This window comes from Suncus etruscus, chromosome 7 (genome assembly GCF_024139225.1).
Source record: "Suncus etruscus isolate mSunEtr1 chromosome 7, mSunEtr1.pri.cur, whole genome shotgun sequence".
Taxonomy (NCBI): Eukaryota; Metazoa; Chordata; class Mammalia; order Eulipotyphla; family Soricidae; genus Suncus; species Suncus etruscus.
Window position 1 is genome coordinate 12731197 of NC_064854.1, and position 21596 is coordinate 12752792.

At 39.9% G+C, this 21596-nt stretch overlaps 1 protein-coding gene across 1 annotated transcript; it reads left to right on the forward strand.

The window, feature by feature from the left end:
* The first annotated feature begins 570 nt into the window (after positions 1 to 570).
* Positions 571 to 20959, forward strand: UPP1 (uridine phosphorylase 1). The gene is made up of 8 exons (XM_049776274.1): positions 571 to 784; positions 6959 to 7026; positions 11543 to 11660; positions 13054 to 13212; positions 14741 to 14855; positions 17962 to 18171; positions 18696 to 18842; positions 20759 to 20959. The coding sequence occupies exons 2-8, from the start codon at positions 6980 to 6982 to the stop codon at positions 20896 to 20898; spliced, it is 936 nt and encodes a 311-aa protein (XP_049632231.1). The 5' UTR covers positions 571 to 784; positions 6959 to 6979; the 3' UTR covers positions 20899 to 20959.
* Positions 20960 to 21596: the final 637 nt, after the last annotated feature.

Genomic DNA, 21596 nt, shown 5'->3' on the forward strand with positions numbered 1-21596 from the left:
GGAGCTCCCAGAATTTAGAGTTGTCTGTTGCAGGAACTGCAGGGCAACAGGGGCTGCAGTTTGGGGACTGGACAGTGCACACGTGTCCTGCTTGAAGGCTCTTCTGAGTCCCAGGGTGGTCTGAGTCACTACTGAGTCAGGGGGTGACTTCTGGCTCAGAGGAAGCTCCAGGAAACACACCCTAAAAGAGAATCTAAGGCAAGGGGTGTTTATGGAGACCAAAGTGGACACAGCCCCGACCCTGCATTCCTGGCTGCAACATTCTTTGGATAGTCATTTCCCTTCATGCTCTCCACAGTCCAGGGCTTCTGCAGTAGCCCTGTGGGTTTTGGTAATCAGAGAATCTTCCAGCCAAGTTTCCCATCCGGCAGAAGAAAGCAGACATGGGGACAAGTGACTGAGTCATTCAGCACCTCTGGCTCCTCCGTTCCAGAGGAGGAAATAACAGAAGGGCAAGGGTGTGGCTGGGCAGCCCCCAGCACTGGGGTGGCCCAGAGCCCAGGGAAGTGTGGGGAGGAGCCGGGGGCGCGGCTTGCTAAAGAGCCCCGGGAGGGGCTGGCTGGCTGGGTGCCAGGAGGGTTTGGCGACTCTCCCTCTCCTTCCCCCGTTGGACCCGAGCTCCTGAGACTTTGCTCCGAAAAATCTGTTGGACGCTCAGAGGCGTCCAAGAAAACTTCTTCTTGGTTGACTGGCAGCGCGGTGCAAGAAGGGTGCAGAGCATGCAGTAGGGGCCAGCACCCAGGTGCAAGACTGCAGGCAACTTTCTATTCGGAACTGCAGGCAGGTGAGGCAAGGGCACACACACCTGTTCTCAGTGGGGGGATTAGGGAATGGGGCTGGGTTTTCCAGAAAGCTGAGCCCCTAGAAGGGGGAGCAAGCCCAGAAATCCAGGGGCGCTGTGTCCATACAGGAAAAAAAGGTAAGTGCTCCCGGGGACTGTGCGTGCGTGGGTCAACAGCACCTGCCAGGAGTATTTGGTGACAGGTGAGTGAATGGGGTGCTTTGGGGGATGTACTGGAGTAGGAGGGGCTCGGGGAGCAGAGCCGGAAGGGTTCACAAAATAACTGCGGGCACTTCCTTCAGTCAGCGGAAGCCAAAACTCTCCTGTCTTTTTGCCTCTCTTCTTATCCTTTCTCCCCCGTGACCCCAAAAGTCACCACACTTGGCCCCGAGTTGACTCTGGTCTCGGATCCACTTGGAGGCGATGGTGTGAAGGCAGACACACATTCAACGCCTGCAGAACAGGCTAACTCTTAGCAGCCTGATCCCAGAGGGAAGGCTGTGTGTGTGGGACCACTATGAGTCCCCCCTTTTCATGCACAAGGGAGTCGAGCTACATTTTGGAAACAGTTATTCTAGAGAGTCCAAATGCAGCCAAGTATAACTTGAGGCAACATTTAACAACTGTTTTAGCATAAAATAGCGACATCCAATGGTCTGAGGGCAACTCAAAAAAATTTTGCAGCCGCAAATTGTATGTCACAGCTATGATTTGTATGGTGTCTTGGTCTTTTTACAAGGCATGATATAGGGCAAGTTGTCTGTGGGCCTGGAAGATCCTAGCTAGGGAAATTCATTACTTCTCTCCCCATGGTGCCTCTTTTATTTTTTTAAAATAATATCTTTATTTAAGCACCATGATTACAGTCATGTTTGTAGTTGGGTTTCAGTCATAAAAAGAATACCCCCCTTCATCAGTGCAACATTCTCACCGCCAATGCCCCCTATTCCCCTCCTCCCTTACCCTTTGCCTGTATTTAAGACAAGCATTCTATTTCTCACACTATCATTGTCCTGGCAGTTATTAGTGTAGTTATTTCTCAAAGCACTCACCACTCGGGTGAGGTTCAGATTGTGAGCTGGTCCTTCCAGCCCTCATCTCTATTGTCTCCGGGCATTATTACAATAATGTCTTTCATTGTTCTTAAAACCCGCAGATGATTGATACTATATTAATTAAGGCTTCCTTTACCTTTTTCTGACTAACTCTGATCTCATTGCATTCAATTCCCACAATGTGTGCCCCTCTTGCTGATGTCTCCTGTGTTAAAAAGATATTTAGTGCTATTTAGATTTATTGTAATGACCTAGCTTTTAACTCATACATTTAGGATTTGCCTGAATATATTACCTTAATTTTGTTATTTAAAAAAAAAACAACCCACTTCAGTCTGGTTTAATTTTTACCTTACTAGCCATCAACATAGGACCCTAATCTTTAGATTAGGGCCATAATCTTTAGATAGCAATCACTTCTCTATTATTTCCCAATAACTAAATTTTATCTGAGGAAGCCTCAGAATTACATACTAACTCGGTAATGATTCATTGGGCATAAATTGTATTTTTATTTTTAAGACTTCCAGCACTGGTACGTATTGAAGAGATTTTATTATTTTATTTATTTAATTTTGATGTTTTGGACCACACTTGGCTGTGCTCAGGGATTACTCCTGGCAGGCTAGAGGGACCTTACAGGATGCTGGAGGTCAAAGCTGGGTGAGCTGCAAGCAAGGCAAACATCCTACCCACTGTGCTCTCCCGCTGGCCCCAAGGAGTTTTAATTAACATTTTAAGTGATTGCTTTTTCTTTTCCTGGCTTTTGTTTGACTGGACTTTTTTTTTTTTGTTGCCTTTACTCATTGAATTTTTTTTCACTGATTGTATTTTTTTGCTTTTATTGATTGTAAAATTCAGCATAAATCCAGCGATATGAAATCCATACTTAAAAATGTACCTATAAAGGTGACAGGGTGGGAACTGAGAACTCTGATGGAGAGCAGCTGATACTGGTGATGAGTATACTGTAGTCTAAAACTAAACTATGTCAAATAGATAAATCTTTGTGCTGTAATATAATAAATTAAATCCAGATACATAACAGAAATGGAAAAGTTTGAGCATCTCATAACAATAACAATAACAAAATAAATTGAGGAAAGTAGAACATTCCACTTTACTACGTATTCAATATAAGGTGAAACTTTCAGCATTTTTCTCTACCTTTTTTTCCTGGGGGAACAATGCCTCAGTATATTGTTCAGATTAGGTGGCTGATACAGTGACTTGTTTACAAGTGAGTTTTCCTTAGCTACAAGAACAGAAAGTGAAAGCTGCACTAGAGTTGGAGCTGAGCTAATTAATGTCAGGGGTGAAAGTCAAGTCCCATTTTATAGCATGAAGCATATGTCATTAGAAAATATAGTGTAGGGGCCGGGCGGTGGCGCTGGAGGTAAGGTGCCTGCCTTACCTGCGCTAGCCTAGGAGACGGACCGCGGTTCGGTCCCCCGGCGTCCCATATGGTCCCCCAAGCCAGGAGCGACTTCTGAGCGCATAGCCAGGAGTAACCCCTGAGCGTTACCGGGTGTGGCCCAAAAACCAAAAAAAAAAAAAAAAAAAAAAAAGAAAATATAGTGTCTAGAGTATATAGGAACTTTAATTCTGTAAATATTTTAAAACAGCCATTGAAAATATTCTCTAAATTCTATAGAAGACTTCTGTGAACAAATTCTCCCGGTCACATTGCTTGCTTAAAAGTTCCTCTGGCCACCTACTCAGAGAGCTAAAGCCAGATCCTTTTTGGTAATCAGTCTGCTGCATTCAGAGGGGTCTGTTTCCTTGACCTGAACTCACTGTGAGTCTGAGGTGACAATGGGACATGATTCAGGGTTCCACCCTTTCTTTCCTACTCTAAACCCAGTTTCCAAACTTAGACATTGAAAGGACTATAAAGCTCTTTATACTCATTTCCTATTTCCTTTGAAGGTAGAAAAAAGTAATTCAACTTAAGTCTTTTTTTTTTAATTTTTTTTTTTAATTTTTGGGCCACATCCTGTGATACTCAGGGCTTACTCCTGGCTATTCACTCAGAAATCACTCTTGTTTTTGGGGACCATATGGGATGCCGGAGGATCAAATCACGGTCCATCCTGGGTCAGTGGCGTTCAAGGCAAATGCCTTACCACTGCACCATTGCTCTAGCTCCTTAAGTTTTTTTTTTTTTTCTTTTAACTTGCTAACTTGTTTTGGAATTGCAGCATTACATTGTTCTGGAGTTGTTTTGACATCATTCTAAATCGTCACTTGAACCACATTTAGGCATTGATTACTCCACAGAATTATCTGGTTTAGGCGAGTGAGTAGTTGGCCTACCCACAAAAATATCATGACACTAAGCCTTGCTCCCTCTTGTCTAAGGGGAAATGCTTGAAAAGGCAAGAACCTTTAGCTCAAATCCTTTAGCGTTTGACCTTTTCTTAGGCGAGTGTTGTGATCATATAAGTTATCCTCCACACCCAGGTGCTCTTAAGAATAGCATGCTGTTTTGATAATAGATGTCAGGACTTTTAAGCAAACCCCAAAATGTGATCATACCAACTAGACACATAGTTTGTTGACCAGGGGTCATTTGATCTACAAACTGGAAAAATATGCAGTTTTCTCAGTAAGAAGTTGGGCAGATTAAGATTCACTGAGTGCAGGATAAGGGGCAAAAGGAAATGATAATCACAACCTACAGATCCTGGGAAAGTAAGCAGAGAAATGCCAATACAGGTCTAGAGCAAACTCAGGGGATAGCCTAAGGTCTGTGGAAGCTGAGGGGAAGGATTGGACAGGCAATGTTTGCTTTTCTGGTTCTGAGGCAAGGAGAGTTTGGGACTTATAGAGAAAGATCAGACAGCATGTTTTCTTAGCTCTTCTATTTTGTTATATAATATCTGTATTACCTCTGGGATCCTTATAGACGTCCACTCCTGGAAAGCTTGATGGTCTGTCTCTCATGATAGCTGAAAAGGAGACTTGGATCACCAGTTCTAATTCTGAAGTGCACTGAGAGGATTCTCCTTTTGCCATTGCTCCAACATGCAAACTAAATATCCTACATACTTAGTTCCACAGACAACTACCTTCCTTTCAAATACTAATTGTTGGCTTAGTTTGTTACTCGTGTTTCTGGTCCATTTGCTATAAATGGAAAGTTCCAGTGACCTCTCCACCTGTTTGCTAAATTGTTAAAACATCTCACTGAATTCAAAAGACTTCAAGGAAACATTTCACTTTTTAGAATGCTGATTTGTTATAAAAGAGTAGAAAAGAATGGTCCTAAGGAAGAGATGCATGGAATAAGGGTACAGAACAACCTTTCTCTTTCCTAGGGCTATTCTTTTGCATATCTTCTTATCAATGCAGAAGATTTCTGAACTCTGTCCTTTTGAAAGTTTTATGGAGGCCTCATTAAATAGTCAGAATTGATTAAATAATTGGCAATTGGCCATTGGCCACTGATTATACTTCCAACCCCCATCTATTCGTTAGAGTTTAGGCGGGTAGAATGGAAGCTTCTAGATCTCTGATGACATGAATTGGGTCTTCAGGCAATGAAAAACATCTTCAGGTAAGATCCCAAAGTTACCACATAAGTACATAAGTGAAATCTAAAGATGTCATAGGAAAAATATAATTTATTACATATATACTATATAAATATATAATAAAATACATAAATAAAAATATTATTGATAATATTTATTATAACATTTACTATATATACTGTAATGAATTAAGCTTCTTTGTGCCGAAGTGAGATATATCAAAAAGTATATTTTTATTCATAGTATTTCAGACTGAAGGGAGCTAACGCTTTTCCTGCCCACCACCTACTTCCTCTTAACATGCTTGACCTATTGCCTCCAGTGGTTCACAAAGAAAAGCAGTATCTTTTCAAGAACTCATTTCCTTCCTCATTTTTCCTTAGAATGGAATCCTATAAACTCTAAGGGAGGATGTGTCAGTTCTGAGGAAAATCAGCTGAAGATAAATATGTTAACTACAGCTGCACAGTTTTTATTTTCTCTCTGCACCCCTTTGTTTTCTCTGGTTTTCAGAACTTGCTAGAAATGATCAATATATTAGCTGTGTTGACATAAATCTCTTACTAGAAAAACAGGTTTTAGACATTTAGCTTTTTTGATAAGTGAATTATGAGATTCAGCATTGAGAATATGTAGTGTGAGAATATGGAGAAGTGTGTCTTTTTTGGATTCAACCATTTAATATCTCCAACATATTGAATAAGCCTAGCTTACTATCAGTCTCAAAAATTAGACCTTTTTTTTTTTGGTTTGGTTTGGGCCACACCCAGTGACACTCAGGGGTTACTCCTGGCTATGTGCTCAGAAATCGCCCCTGACTTGGGGAACCATATGGGACACCAGGGGATCTGTCCTACTGCTTGAGCCACCACTTCACCCCCACTCCTTTTAAAATCCAAGTTGTTCGGGGGTAATTTGAAGCATTTAGATACTTTTAGATATCAAGATTTTGCTAATGGAATTTACCTCCTGGATGATCTAAGACTGAATACTGCCCTTCTCCACATCAGCATATTTGACACTTTTCTGATTACCACACTGAAGTCAATGCAATGTGGCAATGTGATTTCTTCCTACTCTGTCTTTGGAGTGATGTGCCAAAGCAGGTTTCTGAGAATGTATGCCTTAGTCCTGGTGCTACTTCTCGCCTGATCTGTTTGAAATCTGAAGGATATTTAAGATTACAAAAGTGTGCAGAAGCAGGCTTTATCTATGAGGTTAAACCCACATTAGGAGGGGAAAGAGGAAGTGAAGACAGGTTGCTAGGGACAAATGAGTTGCTATCCACTTTTGCTGTATTATTATTGTTATTATTATTATTACTATTATTATTATTTTGCTTTTTGGTCACAAGAGGTGATGCTCAGGGCATAATACTGCCTCTGTTCTCCTAGCAGTGCTTGGGGGAATCATATAGGATGCCAGGAATAGAACTCAGGTCAACTGTATTCAAGGCAAATACCTTATCTGCTGTACTATCTTTCTAAGACCTTGATGGATTATTGCATAGCTATGTGTGGTCTCACTGTCAGAGTGTACTTGATGAATATTGGGGGGATTCACTCTTCTGTGTTACTTTCTCCTAGGGTCCTGCCTTTGATAAGAGGATGGTTTCCACAGGAACTGAAATGAAAGACCCTGAAAACTATCACAAGTAAGTCTCCAAATCTCTGAACTGCATGCCAGCTTGGGTTGACTTGGACTTACTATGCTTTTGTGCTACATTTTTTTAATAAGAGGCATGGAGGGATTAATTTGGTAGGCTCATGATGAGATGAATAAATAATTTCATAACTAATGCTATGCTTTTCATCTAATTTCTTGGGATCTATTATCTCAAAAACTAAGCCTCTGTATCTAGTAGGATTTTATTTATTTATTTTTGCCTGGGGAGCAAATGCAGTTGGTTGTGTACAAAGCAAGCAATCTACCTGCTATTATTTAAATTTTTTAAATTATTATTTTTAAAAATTTAAATAATTTATTTATTTAAGCAGACACTAATGGAGGATGTGGTTTTGCAAAATAATATGCATGAAACCAAATTAATAAAATTGTAAATCACTGAGCTTCGAAAAAATACAAAGTACAGATGAGAGTTAATTTGTTTGTATTTTCTAATCAAATAAGAAGGTAAATTTTAAAAATACAAATGGAGGAAGCCATATGAAAACTGAGCAGAACGTTTTAAAGTCTCAGGATCTTAGCCTGAGGTCTGCTGTTCATGCCCATTCAGATAGAAAAGAAAAGTAAGATCATAAAATTGTAGAATGAGAATCTTCATTCGCAAGTTTGAGAATTGGATGAAAGATTTGAGCCTCTTGAGATTTTTGAGAATTGTAGGAAAGATTTGCATATGCAACTCAGATGCTTACCAAGTGAAAGTTTAGTGTGTGTATATATATATATATATATATATATATATATATATATATATATATATATATATATATATTATCACAGCTACTTAACTCTGTCTTGGAGATTTAGCATGAAAGCAGTCACAGTGGGAAAAAAAATGAGTGCACAGTACCAAGAACTGATAGAGAGCAAATAGCTGAGTTTGTCTAGCCTTCCATTACTGATCTTTATTCTAAGCTAATATACTGTCCTTACTTAGACTTTGTACTTTTAAGAGTTACTGGAATAACTCTTATGGTACTTATTTCTATATTGTAATTGTTTTTTGTTATTATCATTTTAAAAATACATTTTGAGCATCTATGAGGCAGAAACTAACTGTATTTACACTTAATTTTATAGGTCTGACAGTGTCTGGTACAGAGTAGGCCTAAAGTACTGGTTTTCACTCAAGACTTTATTACTAAGAGTCCACAGATAACTAGTTTTACTCAAGCAATAATCTTTTATTATATCCAAAGGGGAGGGAGATGGGGGGGCACTGGTGGTGGGAATGTTGCACTGGTGAAAGGGAGTGTCCTTTTTATGACAGAAACCCAACTACAAACATGCTTGTAATCATAGTGCTTAAATAAAGGTATTTACAAAAAGATTTTATTACTAAGGATTTACAGATAACTAGTCTTAACTCAAGCAATAATCTTTTATTATATCCAAAGCAAAACATATATAAAAACTGACATGATAAGTATCCAAATCTGTAAGATGACACCCACCCATTAACTCAAAACAAAGACATTTCCCCAATTTCCTCTTTCCTTTGATATGTAAAAGCCTATCTGGATAGGTATTTTTGTCTCTCTCTCTCTCCACCTTCCTCCTCCTGGTGAATTTGTACTGCCTTAATAAAGAAAGAGTCTGGCTTTGATGTGCAGAGAGACCTTGAGGTGAAAAGCAAAGTGACTCCATGACACTCCTGACTGTCTTGGTTTATTAAGACCTTGTGGCTACCCTGCCTTCATCAGACATGTCTGCCTTGAGGTGGAAACATGGCACGTGGGGGTGATTCCACAACATTGGGATTTATTTTACATAAGTTTGTTTGGTAGAAAAATGAGTATTTTTGGTTAGATTTCAAAATATTGAATATATTTCCTGTACCTCCTCATAGAAGTCATTCTTGTAGGCATCAGAGTCATGGAGAAGCAGTTCATCAAGCTGACAGATGTCTTATAGAATAAGCTATTTTTAGACAAGCATCTTAACATGCAAGCAGTCTGGCTATGTCACTTTTTTTCCTTATGTATTTATTATTTAAAAATGTTAATAGATTTATTTAAGAAGTATGGTTAAAAATTTGTTCATTGTTGGGTTTAAGTCATACAATGTATACTATCCTTCACCACTGCATTCTTCCTGCATGCCATCACCAATGTATGCCATTTCTCTCCTGCCCCCTATTCCTCACCCCTGCCTTGCTAGGGCAGATAAATTGCTTCTCTCTCTCATTCTCTCTCTCCCCTTTTCCTTTTTGACTCTGTGGTTTGCTCTATTGTTAATGGAAGGGTACCTTGCCTGTTAGTTTATCCCTTTTCAGTACCAAGTTTTTGTCCAAAATGATCAGCTCCGTCTATCACTCTTTTAGTAGATCCTTCTCTACTCTAGATATGCTCACATTTCTTTGTGGTGGAATTTCTACCCTTGGCTGAACCTCCTGACCTTTATGTCTATTGTCTTTAGGTATTATTATCATACTATTTCTTGCTTTTCTTATATTCCACAAATGAGTGAGATTATTCTATGTACATCCCTCCCCCTCAGACTCATTTTACTCAGCATAATAGTCTCCATATACATCCATGTATAGGCAAATTTTATGACTTTATTTTTTCCTAACAGCTGCATAGTATTCTATTGTGTAGATATACCACAATTTCTTTAGCTACTCATTTATTGTTGGACATCTGGGTTTTTACTTTCAGATTCTGGCTATTGTAAATAGTGCTGCACTGAACATAGGAGTACAGAGAGCATTTTTGTATTGTGTTTTTGTGTTCCCGGGGTATATCCCTAGGCCATATCTTAAGAAATGATAGTTCAAATTCTTAGACCTATGAAGCCTTATTTCTCTCTTTGCCCACCTTTGAATTTTGGGTCATATACAATCAGTACTTGGGAGTTGTTTCTGGTGGTGCTGAGACATTGCTGGAGATGGGAGGTTGGCATGTGGTCTGGATGGAACCTCTTGCATGCAGGAGACCCACTGAATTCTCTCTCCAGTCCTGTGCTTTTCTTTAGAGTCTTGTTTATCTTTTTTTTTTCTCTAGAATTAGGTGTTGGAAAAAACCAATATTGTTAGAGCTGGGCCAAAAATCAGCTTAGAAGGAAGGTCTCAATTTCTCTGAGCTGGGACTCATCCTTGACATATGGCAGGTGCGGTTCCTTCTAGATCTCCTTGTCTGTGGAAAGGTGTAGATGTTGAAGGGAAGTGTGCTTAGGTTGGTGGACCTAAAGCCAGATCTAAATGTGGAATATTTATCTATGTTTTTTAAAGCATTGTGATTTACGAAGTTATTCATAGTTGAATTTTAGACATACAGTGAGAGTTTCAGCACCAGTCCCACTACTAGTGTCAACCCCCTCCAATATTCCCAAAGTCCATCCTATTGCCACCACCTCCTGCCCCAGCCTGCCATCATAACAGGTACCTTTTTAAGTTTGGTTGTTAAAGTTGGGGTCATTGTTGTTGACTGGAACATTTATTTTTAATCAATATTTTTATTGGAGACCAACCATTTGAATGTTGTATGTAAGACTTACCATGAAATTACAGAAGTCGGACAATTGTCAAAGTTTATATAACAAATAAAAAATACTTTTTTATAAAGTAAATTGCTGACTCCTGTTCTAGACTATCAGTCTCATGCAAACTTTTTATTAGTGACATTGAAGAAAACAAGGTGAAAAGCTGCTTTATCTAATTGTTTACGTTAATACTGTACAAACAAGACAATAAGTGAAAACTATACAGATTGGAAAGGTTATCCATAGTAGAATAAAGGGCTGATTTTTCTCCTTTTCCATCTATATTTTCTATGGTGAAATGTTACTTTAAAAATAATTTCATGCTTATGTTTTGAATAGAGGAATTGACTATTAACTAGCTACACACTTTTTTGTTTTTGAGCCACAACTTCTTGGGGTGATCTGGGCACACTTCAGGTGGGGCTGATGGGACTATTATTGGGACAACCAGGAATAGAACTCTGGTTGGCTGTATGTAAACACTTTACCCACTGTATTTTATAAAAATGACTTTATTTATTTTATTATATTTATTATAAATAAATTTTTTAAGTATGTCCTGTTTTATTGGGGATCGACGCAGGAGATCTGCAGGTTCTGCGCTCAGGAATCCCCCGGGTGCACTAGGGATCTATAAATAATTTTTGTATTTTATTTTTTTACTTTTGGGAGCATGTCCAGCATTACTCAGGGGTTATTCCTTACTGTCCTCTAGAGTCATTCCTGGGAGTTGCTCAGGCGACCATATAGGATACCAGGGATCAAACCCAAGTTGACCGCAATCAAGGCAAATGCCTTACCTACTGTACTATCTCTCTGGACCTGAGTTGATATTTTTAAATCTCCATGTTTCCATATGGTTCTGCATCCATTTGATTCACCTTAATAAAATTGAATAAACAGGAATTAACAGAGATTAGGAAGAAGAATCCTTTGCAGTGCCAGGACATCTCATTCCACCCACATGCACTTCACTTACCTAGTGACATCTTGCCTTTTGACAGAGACAGCTTTGTCCAACTTCACAATCCAAATGTGGCAACAATGAAGGAAGATATTCTCTACCATTTTGGTCTCAGTACTGGCACCCATGACTTCCCAGCGATGTTTGGAGATGTAAAGGTAAAATTCTGTGGATTTGTTTTAAGATAAACCTTATAGATGACATGGGTAAATTTCCTCACAGAAAAAATTGTGGCAGCAGAAAACAAGATCCTGAAACTATAGGCTAATTAGTACTTAGATGAAATTTGGTATCATTAGAATGTATGGTGAGTAAAAGGAACTATCACAGTGCAACTGTAATGCTCCTAAGGCTCTAAAAATGTTTTATAATTAAGACAACATAAAATAAATTTCTTCTTTATTCATTGAGAGAATAGAAATAAGAACATAACATATCTCTTCAGGAAATTAAGAATAATTAATTATATGGAAACAGTTTATCATTTATTTATCATTTATCTGTATTGGTATCATAAAACTATTTTCACTAGTTTATTTTGCTGAATGTAGTCTCTAGACTGTTCTCTCTATTTTTAAATTCCTCAGTTCGGATTGAGCCTATTATAGAATGTATAAAATGTTTAATACTTGGGGCCAGCGAGGTGGCGCTAGAGGTAAGGTGTCTGCCTTGCAAGCGCTAGCCAAGGAAGGACAGCGGTTGGATCCCCTGGGGTCACATATGGTCTCCCCCCTCCCAAGCCAGGGGCAATTTCTGAGCGCTTAGCCAGTTAGCCACATGCACACAAACATACTATCCCCTGCAATATATTTTGGGTCCCTGAGCTATTCTTGCCTATATTTTTAAGCCAGAAAAAAAAAAAAAGCATTATTAATATATTTTCCATTGTAAAAGTTTGACCTATGGTTTTTTTTTCCAGGCTGCAGAAATTTCTTTCATGTTTAAAGACAAATCATTTGTTGTCTTATCAAACTTTATGACACTAAAGTGCTTATTGGTTTTACTTATATACAATAAAATGAAAGAAAAATCCATGAGATGAGCAGACCCCAGGCAGAAATGTAACTGGAATTACCTCAGAGAGACAAGAGTCATTTTCTTGCATTTTGTGGCGTTTCTTGCTTTGTATTGCTGAGGATTTATGTCCAAAGGGGTGATTCCATTGATCCAGGGTTTCACACCAGAAATTTCTGTTGTTACTAGATCCTTAGACATGGAAGTTTTAGAATGCTTCCAGAGTGTCGTTTTTAATAATCTTTCTTTTTTTTTTTTTTTGGGTCACACCCGGCGGTGCTCAGGGGTTACTCCTGGCTGTCTGCTCAGAAATAGCTCCTGGCAGGCACGGGGGACCATATGGGACACCGGGATTTGAACCAACCACCTTTGGTCCTGGATTGGCTGCTTGCAAGGCAAACGCCACTGTGCTATCTCTCCAGGCCCTAATAATCTTTCTTAAGTAATGCTGATGTTGCTTGTTGGCCTCACTTTGTGAACCTCCTGCCATACAGTGTACCATGCCTTGTTTGAGGGGACTCTTTTTTCTCTCTGCAGTTTGTGTGCGTTGGGGGCACCCCTTCCCGAATGAAAACCTTCAGCAGATACTTGGCTGTGGAGCTGGGCCTTGCCCAGGCAGGTATAGAGTACAGCAACATCTGCGAGGCTACTGACCGTTATGCTATGTTCAAAGTAGGACCAGTGCTATGTGTGAGCGTGAGTACCTCCATTTGTTGGCCTCAGTCTTCAGATTCCCTATTGCTAACCCGTACAGTTCCTAGGCCCCTTTATACATGTTTTTTATATCAGGCTAGGAGCAAAGTAAGTCAGTCAGCAATTGGGGTTTAGAGAGAGCTGACATGTAGGTAGGTGCTGTAGCATTAAATAATTAAAGATGGATCTGGATGGAGTTGGATGGATGGAGGGATTTTTCTCTGCCATCCCAGGCCACGTGGCTCCGCAACCCCCATCCAGCTGGCGGGTCCCAGGTTTAGGTGAACGGCGGAATCAGACTCATCCAGAGACAGGCATCAGGAAGCATCAACTTTATTTATGCCTTATCTACCACATGTGTGGCCTATATAATAACCTTTCAAGCATTCAGCCATTCTTGGCTAGCCCTGCATCTTAACTCCTTTCAGCCATCTTCCCTTTGACCTCCATGATGGCCAAAGACCAAAAGAAGAGACACCAATCCCCTGGGTCAAAGGCTTTATCTACCTTTTCCAAGACCCCTCCCAGGAATGGGCGGGGTCTTGCAGGTAAGGTCAAGTTACCTAGGAAGAAAGGAGGGATGAGGCTTCAGGTGCCTGCCATCCCTTATATCTCTGGTACAGAACACACAATATACATGCACACACACACACATCTGTGTGCATGCAGGAGGCTCATAGGTTAGAGGCTGAAATGGATTCCTCCAGGGATCAAGATTTTGAGGAGAACCATGGAAGAGCACTAGGCCTGAGGCCCCCACCTGCCATCTCAGAGATATCTTTCATACACATTGTGGGCTACAGTGAGTACAAACAGAAATCCCTGCTCTATACAAAAGAAGGAGTCTAATTTCCAGGTTGATTTTCTTTGTAGGCAGCAATATAAATAAAATACTACATAGAGTTAAGGATATTTCTGTTTGAATAAGTGCCCTATCTCTCTATGGGCTGGGACACTTAGCATCTACCAGCCTGAGACATCTATGTGCTGAGTCATTATTCAGTTCTAGAAAATTATGGAAGTAATTTTTTGTGTGTAAGACTCAGGCAGAGAAGTATTTCTGTCATAGGAGCAGCACCAGAAGTGCTAGAAGAGAGGGACATTGTGGAGACTTGAGCTTGAAAGAACACTAACTTTCAAAATTTCAGAGTCTCTAACAGAACTGACAGAATCCAGAGGTCAGCCACTAAGTGTGACTACAGCACTGAGTGCAGAGAAGAAAACAAGAAATAGATGATCCCACAGCAGGGTGTGACAGGGCCCTCCCCAATGCCATGGGGTTATTTTGACCTGGTGCTAGTAGACCATTGCTTGCCTCTAGTTCCACAGACGCTGACTTGTGTGTGGGACACAGAGACAAGATGGCGCTATGCATATGGCAGCCTTGTTCAGTTTGACATTTCTCCAAGATTTAATAGGTTTAAAATGTCTAATTTGAATCTCATCTTCTATTACGTTTAGTTTAAAATATATTGTTAATTCCAGAAAGACACAGATGGGTTTAACTGTGGCATTTCACCCCCAATTACAGCATGGAATGGGCATACCTTCTATTGCCATCATGTTGCATGAACTCATCAAGCTGCTGTACCATGCCAGATGCTCTGGCATCACCATCATCCGCATTGGCACCTCTGGAGGGATAGGTATGTGCTGAGAGGTTACTTGCTGATCATCATTAAGTGTGCAGTGACTCAGAGCCTCCCTGTAGCAGGCCAGTGGATGGTGGATGGGCACGCAACCATCTTCCATCTTAATTTTGTTCACATAAAGTTCATTACTAGGAGGTGGGAGAAGAAGCTTCTTTTACTATTTTTGTTCTTGTTTTGTGGTTTAGCTCATTCTCCCAACCCATAGTTTAGAAATAGGTAATAGAAAGGCACCAACTTTCCTTTGCAGAAATTCATACCTTTTTTTTTGTTTGCTCTAATCTCTCTTTAGTCTTTCTAGTCCCCTTAATTTTATTCCTTTGTCATTTTCTTTGCTTCTTCTTCTCCTCCATTTTGCTACAAGTATTTGGAGCACTTTTAGAAAGCTTAAAGAAAAATAAAAGTCCTTATTATAATTTTTGGGCAGGAGGGGAAAATTTCTGGAGACCTGAATACCACTGTTGAGGATATACAACCAGACTGTACAGATCAGATAGTTCAATATTCAGGCCTGGTAATGCAGTGCTAGGGAACACCAGGGCAATGGTGGTGGTACTCAGGAACCACCAGGGTTACTTTTTTTGGTGTTTAGATCATGAGTTGTTTTGGATGTTAAACATGCTAGATGTGTTTTTAGTCCTATGAATTATCTCCCTGATCATCCATGATATTTTAAAAGTCCAATTGACAGCAAAGAAAGAACACAATGAAAAATTAAATGCTAACAACTATGTTACATTTCTAGTCAAAATTTTATTAGTCAATATATTGTTCTTCTCTATGAAATCTCAATTCTGCTGGAGAGCCAAGATCTAGCACTCTTGAGCCTTCCAAATAATTCCCACAAGGAATGAATCTGTAGTTGCATTGTTGTCACTGACTTGATTTCTGACTCACCTCCTGAATTGGTGTTAATTTTAGAATTAAGATTTTTATGGGTTTGGGAGAAGATTGTTGTAGACTATATCATCTGGAAGCACTGCTTTGGTTTTTATTTTTATTATAAGGACAGAGTGATAGGAAAACATCTGAGTTTGTATAAGTTTTAACCCTTTTATATAGTGGTTATTTCCTAGGAAAGCAGTAATACTTTGACCTGTTCAGTCTGAAGATTTAACCTCTGCTACCAATAACCAGCTAGATTCTCACAGCCTTTGCCAAGAGCACTAATAAGTTGTACTTGAGGTATTTTTGTTTGTTTGTTTTTGGCCATACCCAGAGGTACTCAGGGGTTACTCCTGACACTGCACTCAGGAATCACTCCTGGTAGGCTGGGAAGAGCATCTGAGATGTCGGGGATTGAACCCAGACTGGCCACATACAGGCAAATGCCCTCTATTCTGTGCTATTGCTCTAGCTCAGTTTTTGTTTTATGGTTTTGAAGGCTCAGGTGTTGCTCCTAGCTCTGCACTCAGAAATTACCCCTGGAAAGCTCAAGGAACCATATGGGATGTCAGGAATTGAACCTTGGTCAGCTGTGCAAAGCAAACGCTCTACGTGCTATTGCTCTGGTCCCCTGTTCCTGAGTTTTTAATTTGAGGAAGCTTTAAAATCAGTGAAAAAAAGAAATGAGAGTGAGTGAGTGAGAGAGAGACAGACAGACACACACACACAGAGAAGAGAGTAGGGTAGAGTTGAATTGACTGAAATGACCTTATAAAAACAGAACATCTAGAGTGACAAGTCCAAATCCTCAGACAAAGCATGAAATGGCATCCCAGCATGAACACTACTTGAAACACGACTAGAAATGTGAGCAGAGATAGAACAGGACAACTACAGCATTTCTGGTGTACATGAGAATAAAGGCATTCCAAAGCAGCCAACTTCGGGAAAAATGGGGCCTGTTTTAGAACAACACTACAAGAGAAAATTAGCTCACTTGATTTGAAGATGCTTCTGATGTCCACAGGAAAGTATGAATTGAGGGGAAAAAATTGACTAGAATGAATCAACTTTCTCCCAGGTTCAAACTCAATACTGGTAACAATTGTCAAGAAAAAAGTTGGAATGATCAAGAATAGGTACCAGAGAGATGAAAGAAAAAAAATCCAAGTAAATGCTATAGAAACAGACACTCAGATTTTAGCAATAAATTCTTTTATTCCCCATGAAAATAGCAGCTGTTTTGGAAAAATTCTCAAATCCTCAAAAAAAAAAATCCTCAAAAAAATGTACCAATTTCTTTTTTCTTCCTAACTAAAAATCAATTGCACAAAGATAAGTATTCGGAGAGATTTGTTATTAAATCTAATGCATTAAAAGATAAAAATAAAGCATGATACAAACAGAAAATACCAAGAAGACATTCCTAGAAAGTATATGGATTGGACCTAACAAGGTATTGATCCAGAGGTAGTTGATATCTGCTGGAACTGGATGTAGAGCACTTGGGTTTAATGTGCCATTTTTCCCTGCTTTTGTTTTTTTACAAAAGTAAATACTTAAATACTAAAAAGAATAAAGTGGATATATGAAACACATTATGACACCCCACAAGTCCTGACAATAGTGACTAGAAAACAGTGTTCCACATAGAACATGGCCCCACATAGAACATGTACAATTTTTAGTTTATAATTTTCTCATTTTTTCAAAGATTATTAATAATCTAATTTTATTATCAGGAAAAAATGATGCAGAGAACAGCTCCTTCTTTACTTTTTTTTGGGGGGGGGCACATCCGGTGACTCTCAGGGGTTACTCCTGACTATGCACTCAGATATCGCTCCTGGCTTGGGGAACCATATGAGACATTGGGAATCGAACCAAGGTCCGTCCTGGGTCAGCCTCGTGCAAGGCAAAGGCTGTATAGCTGTGCTATCATTCTGTTTTTGGATCACACCCATGGGTGCTCAGGGACAACTACAGGTTATAGCCTAAGACCCCTCCTACAAGTTTTAGGAGGCTAAGGGAGGTTTGAATGTAAGATTTATGTGCTCTCAACAAATTGAGCTGTTTTCCAATACCTTATTTACTTTATGTTTAAAAGAACATTATTGGGTGCTTCAATATTTGTGTATGGTCATTATCTTTTATCCATGTGCTTTGCTGCCTTCCCCCATTTATTCCATTTAACAACAATATTTGTTTCTTTCTTCAGGGCTAGAACCTGGATCTGTGGTCATCACTCAGCAGGCTGTGGATGCTTACTTCAAACCGGAGTTTGAACAGGTGGTCCTGGGGAAGCGCGTGGTTCGGAGCACCGAGTTGGATGAGCAGCTTGTGCAGGAGCTAGTTAAGTGCTCTGGCGATTTGAATGAATTCCCCGTTGTTGTGGGGAATACCATGTGTACCCTGGACTTCTATGAAGGTGAGAGGAGGACTTCACCTTCCAAATAAACTTGTGTTTACAGTCCCCAGGCTCGTCTCATCCATATTCCTGATGTTGTCAATCTATACTTATAAGTGGCTTTATTTTGTGTGAGTGGGGGGGTCTCAAGTTTTGCTCAAAGGATGTTGGTGGTTCATCCTGACAATTCTAGGCTAACTGGGCCAGTAGTTCAATGTGAGGGCCTGAAAAGGCAATGCTTCTTGCGGTTTTATAGTGCCAAGAATTACCTGGGTCACACTGAAAGTGTTCCTGGGCCCAGGGCCATAGTAAGCAATGCTTAGGGTCCTTACAAACATCTTCCTGGCAATGCTTGGGCTGTCTAGGGGTACTGGGGATTAAACCATCAAATCAGGGTCAGTTTTTTCTTTTCTGCTCAGTGATTGGGTATTTTGGGCTAGGACAGGCAGGACATGGGGAATGGTATGTGCCTTTCTTAGCACAAGAAGACAATAGAAGCTTAGCGTGTGTATGGTAAGCAAATTTACCTGTCCACATGTTTTTAGGGCAAGGTCGTCTGGATGGTGCTCTCTGCGGCTACACAGAGAAGGAAAAGCAGGAATATTTAAATGCAGCCTATATGGCAGGTGTCCGAAATATTGAGATGGAGTCATCTGTCTTCGCAGCCATGTGCAGAGTGTGTGGTCTTCGAGGTATGCTGGCATTTGACTACAATATTGCTCACACCTCCCTCTTTTTTCTGTGCTGGCTCAGCCTTATTGGATGCAACTCTCTGTGCCTCTTCCCTCAACCCCCACCCCCACCCCATCTGTATTTTCCTTCTGACCATCCTTTCTCCAAGTAAGTTCTGGGTGGTGTGGTGGAAGCTGTATGTTCAAACCTTTTCTTATGAATATGTGTTTGGGTGTAGTGACTTATATGCCACTAAATGGAGTGAGAGAGAATGATAAGGCTGAAGAGATAGAACAGCAGGTAAGATGCTAGTCTTGCACATGACTAACATGGGTTCAATCTCTGGCATCCCATATGGTCCCCTCAGCACTGTCAGGAATAATTTCTGAGTTCAGAGAATGAAGTATTACCAAGGGAGTTCAATACACCAAAACTAACAATACCAAAACAAAAATAGAGGATGTAAAACTCAACTTCAGTTTGCATGAAGATTTATAGTCATGTCTACAAGAAAGCCTGGCTTTCCAAATGTTTTGAATTTCTGAATTGAGATTTCAAAATTCAGACTGGGGCACTAAAGGATGAATCTATGACATCTTTCAATATCTAAGATGGTAAATACTTCCAAGATTCCCACATACCTATTATCCTGACTTTAAGTTTTTTTATTACTTTATATAAATACTGTAGTTTACATAGTTGCTCACTCAGAAACGTTTGTTTCTGTCATTCCATGTTCCAAAACCAATCCCACCATAACTATAAAGCTCCCTACCCCATTGTTCTTGGACTCCCATCTACCCCTAAGCCTTGCCACTTGGCAAGCATGAAATACTTTGTTACTAATTAACAACTAAGTGGTAATGTAAGTATTGGAAAAAAAAACTACAGCAGAAGAAAATTAATGAAAATTATTTTGGGTCACTTGGCTCTGTGCTCAGAAATTGCACTTGGCAGGCTTGGGGAACCATATGGGATGCCAGAGATCAAACCTGGGCTGGTTCTCCGTTGGCTACTTGCAAGGCAAACACCCTACTGCTGTGCTATCACTCCAGCCTGATTATGAATATTTTTAAATCTCACAATGGGGTCATTAAAGGTCATTGAAGGCTTACTAAGCTGTTGCTAGTTGATCTGTTATTGGTTTTGTTTGTTAACCTTAGGTGGCATATGTGCTACTTTGACATCTAATTTAGTATGTTCATACTGGGATGACAAATTGAAAAAAAATGAAGGTGTTGTGTGGCCATGACATGTGGTTCAGGAATTCCACATTTTGTGGCTGAGATGATGGTGACTGTAGGGTGTGGCTATGGCTGCCAGGGCTTCCAGAAGTATAAAAAAGCAATGGTAGGCTGCCCCATTCACTTGGACAAAGCCCTGGAGATCGCAGCTCAATTACCAACATACCTGGAGTTTTGTTTGCAGAGATATCTCTGCAGCAATCAGTGGTGAAGCACTGAAGTTGGGTCATTGGCATGGCAGTGATTCTACTTAGTGGGTGCATCTGCTGAGGCTTCTGAAGAGTGGGACTTGGCTGCCTTTCTTTTTGAGAACCCCAGTTTTTAGCTGCAAGACATGTGGATCCATGTTTTGTTGCAGCTTGACTTAATCTCTTTTGATAATAAAATGAGTTTATGGAACAGGCTGATGGAGATGGCAGTGGCTATGGGAAGTGACTCCATCCTGACTTTGAAGGCAAAACACTGCTGTTGGGATTTCCTTGGTAATTCTTTTGGAAACTAAGGCAGGAAGGAATTAGGAGAGGAAAAAGCCAGATGGGCTAAAGATGGAGGAGTCTTCCAGGATTTTCTCTATCAGTCTACCAAGATACCACTGTTGATTTTACCTATCATCTTTTCTGAATGACTTCTGGTCTTCTTTGTCAACTAAATTAGGAATCCAGCACCTTGAGGTGGCTTTTGCTTTTTTGCAGCGGCTGTCGTTTGTGTCACTCTCTTGAATCGCCTCAAAGGGGATCAGATCAGCAGCCCCCATGAGGTACTTACTGAATATCAGCAGCGGCCTCAACGCCTGGTGGCCTACTTCATCAAGAAGAGTCTTGGCATGTCCTGAATTCTCCTTTGGCAAGAGATTGAATGGTTATGTTTGCTTGAAATAAAATTATCATTAACTCCCCCTTTTCTGTCTGTTTTATAAGAATTCAGGAAATAGGGTTGATTTTTTTTTTTGAAGGCAAAGAACACTTCATTAACTTCCCAGGACATTTCTTTTGACTTTTGACCTTCACTTGGAGTCTTTCCAACTTAAACCTCTTTGTGTTTATTTAAAATATTTCTATGATACTGGAATATTTATAGACACATTTAACACTCTCGAAGGATGCCAGTCTATGAAATGATATATATCAAGCATATGTTCTGTTACTAAACTACATCCGAAGCCTTTAGAATTTTGCATTTTAATAATTTCAGATTTTATGTCACACTAAAAAAAGAAATCTGATTATAGAGCCAAAATTTTCTTTTCCTAATGCACTTTTATTTTTCTTCTGATTTTAACTTAACAATGGTTCTAATATTGTCCATGAAAGCTTCACATGTATTATTTAAATATCATATCCCCCGCCAAAGAGTCCACTTCCTTCCACCAGTGTCCCAGAGACCCTGTAACTTCCCTGCCCATAAGCTCAGTTCTGTGAGCCAAATCTTCAGATCATTTTGTCTTCTCTTACTATGTTTCTTTATATGTCACCAATGAGAAAGATCATTTTGTCCCTCCCATGAGTGACTTCACTCATTCTTATACTTTCT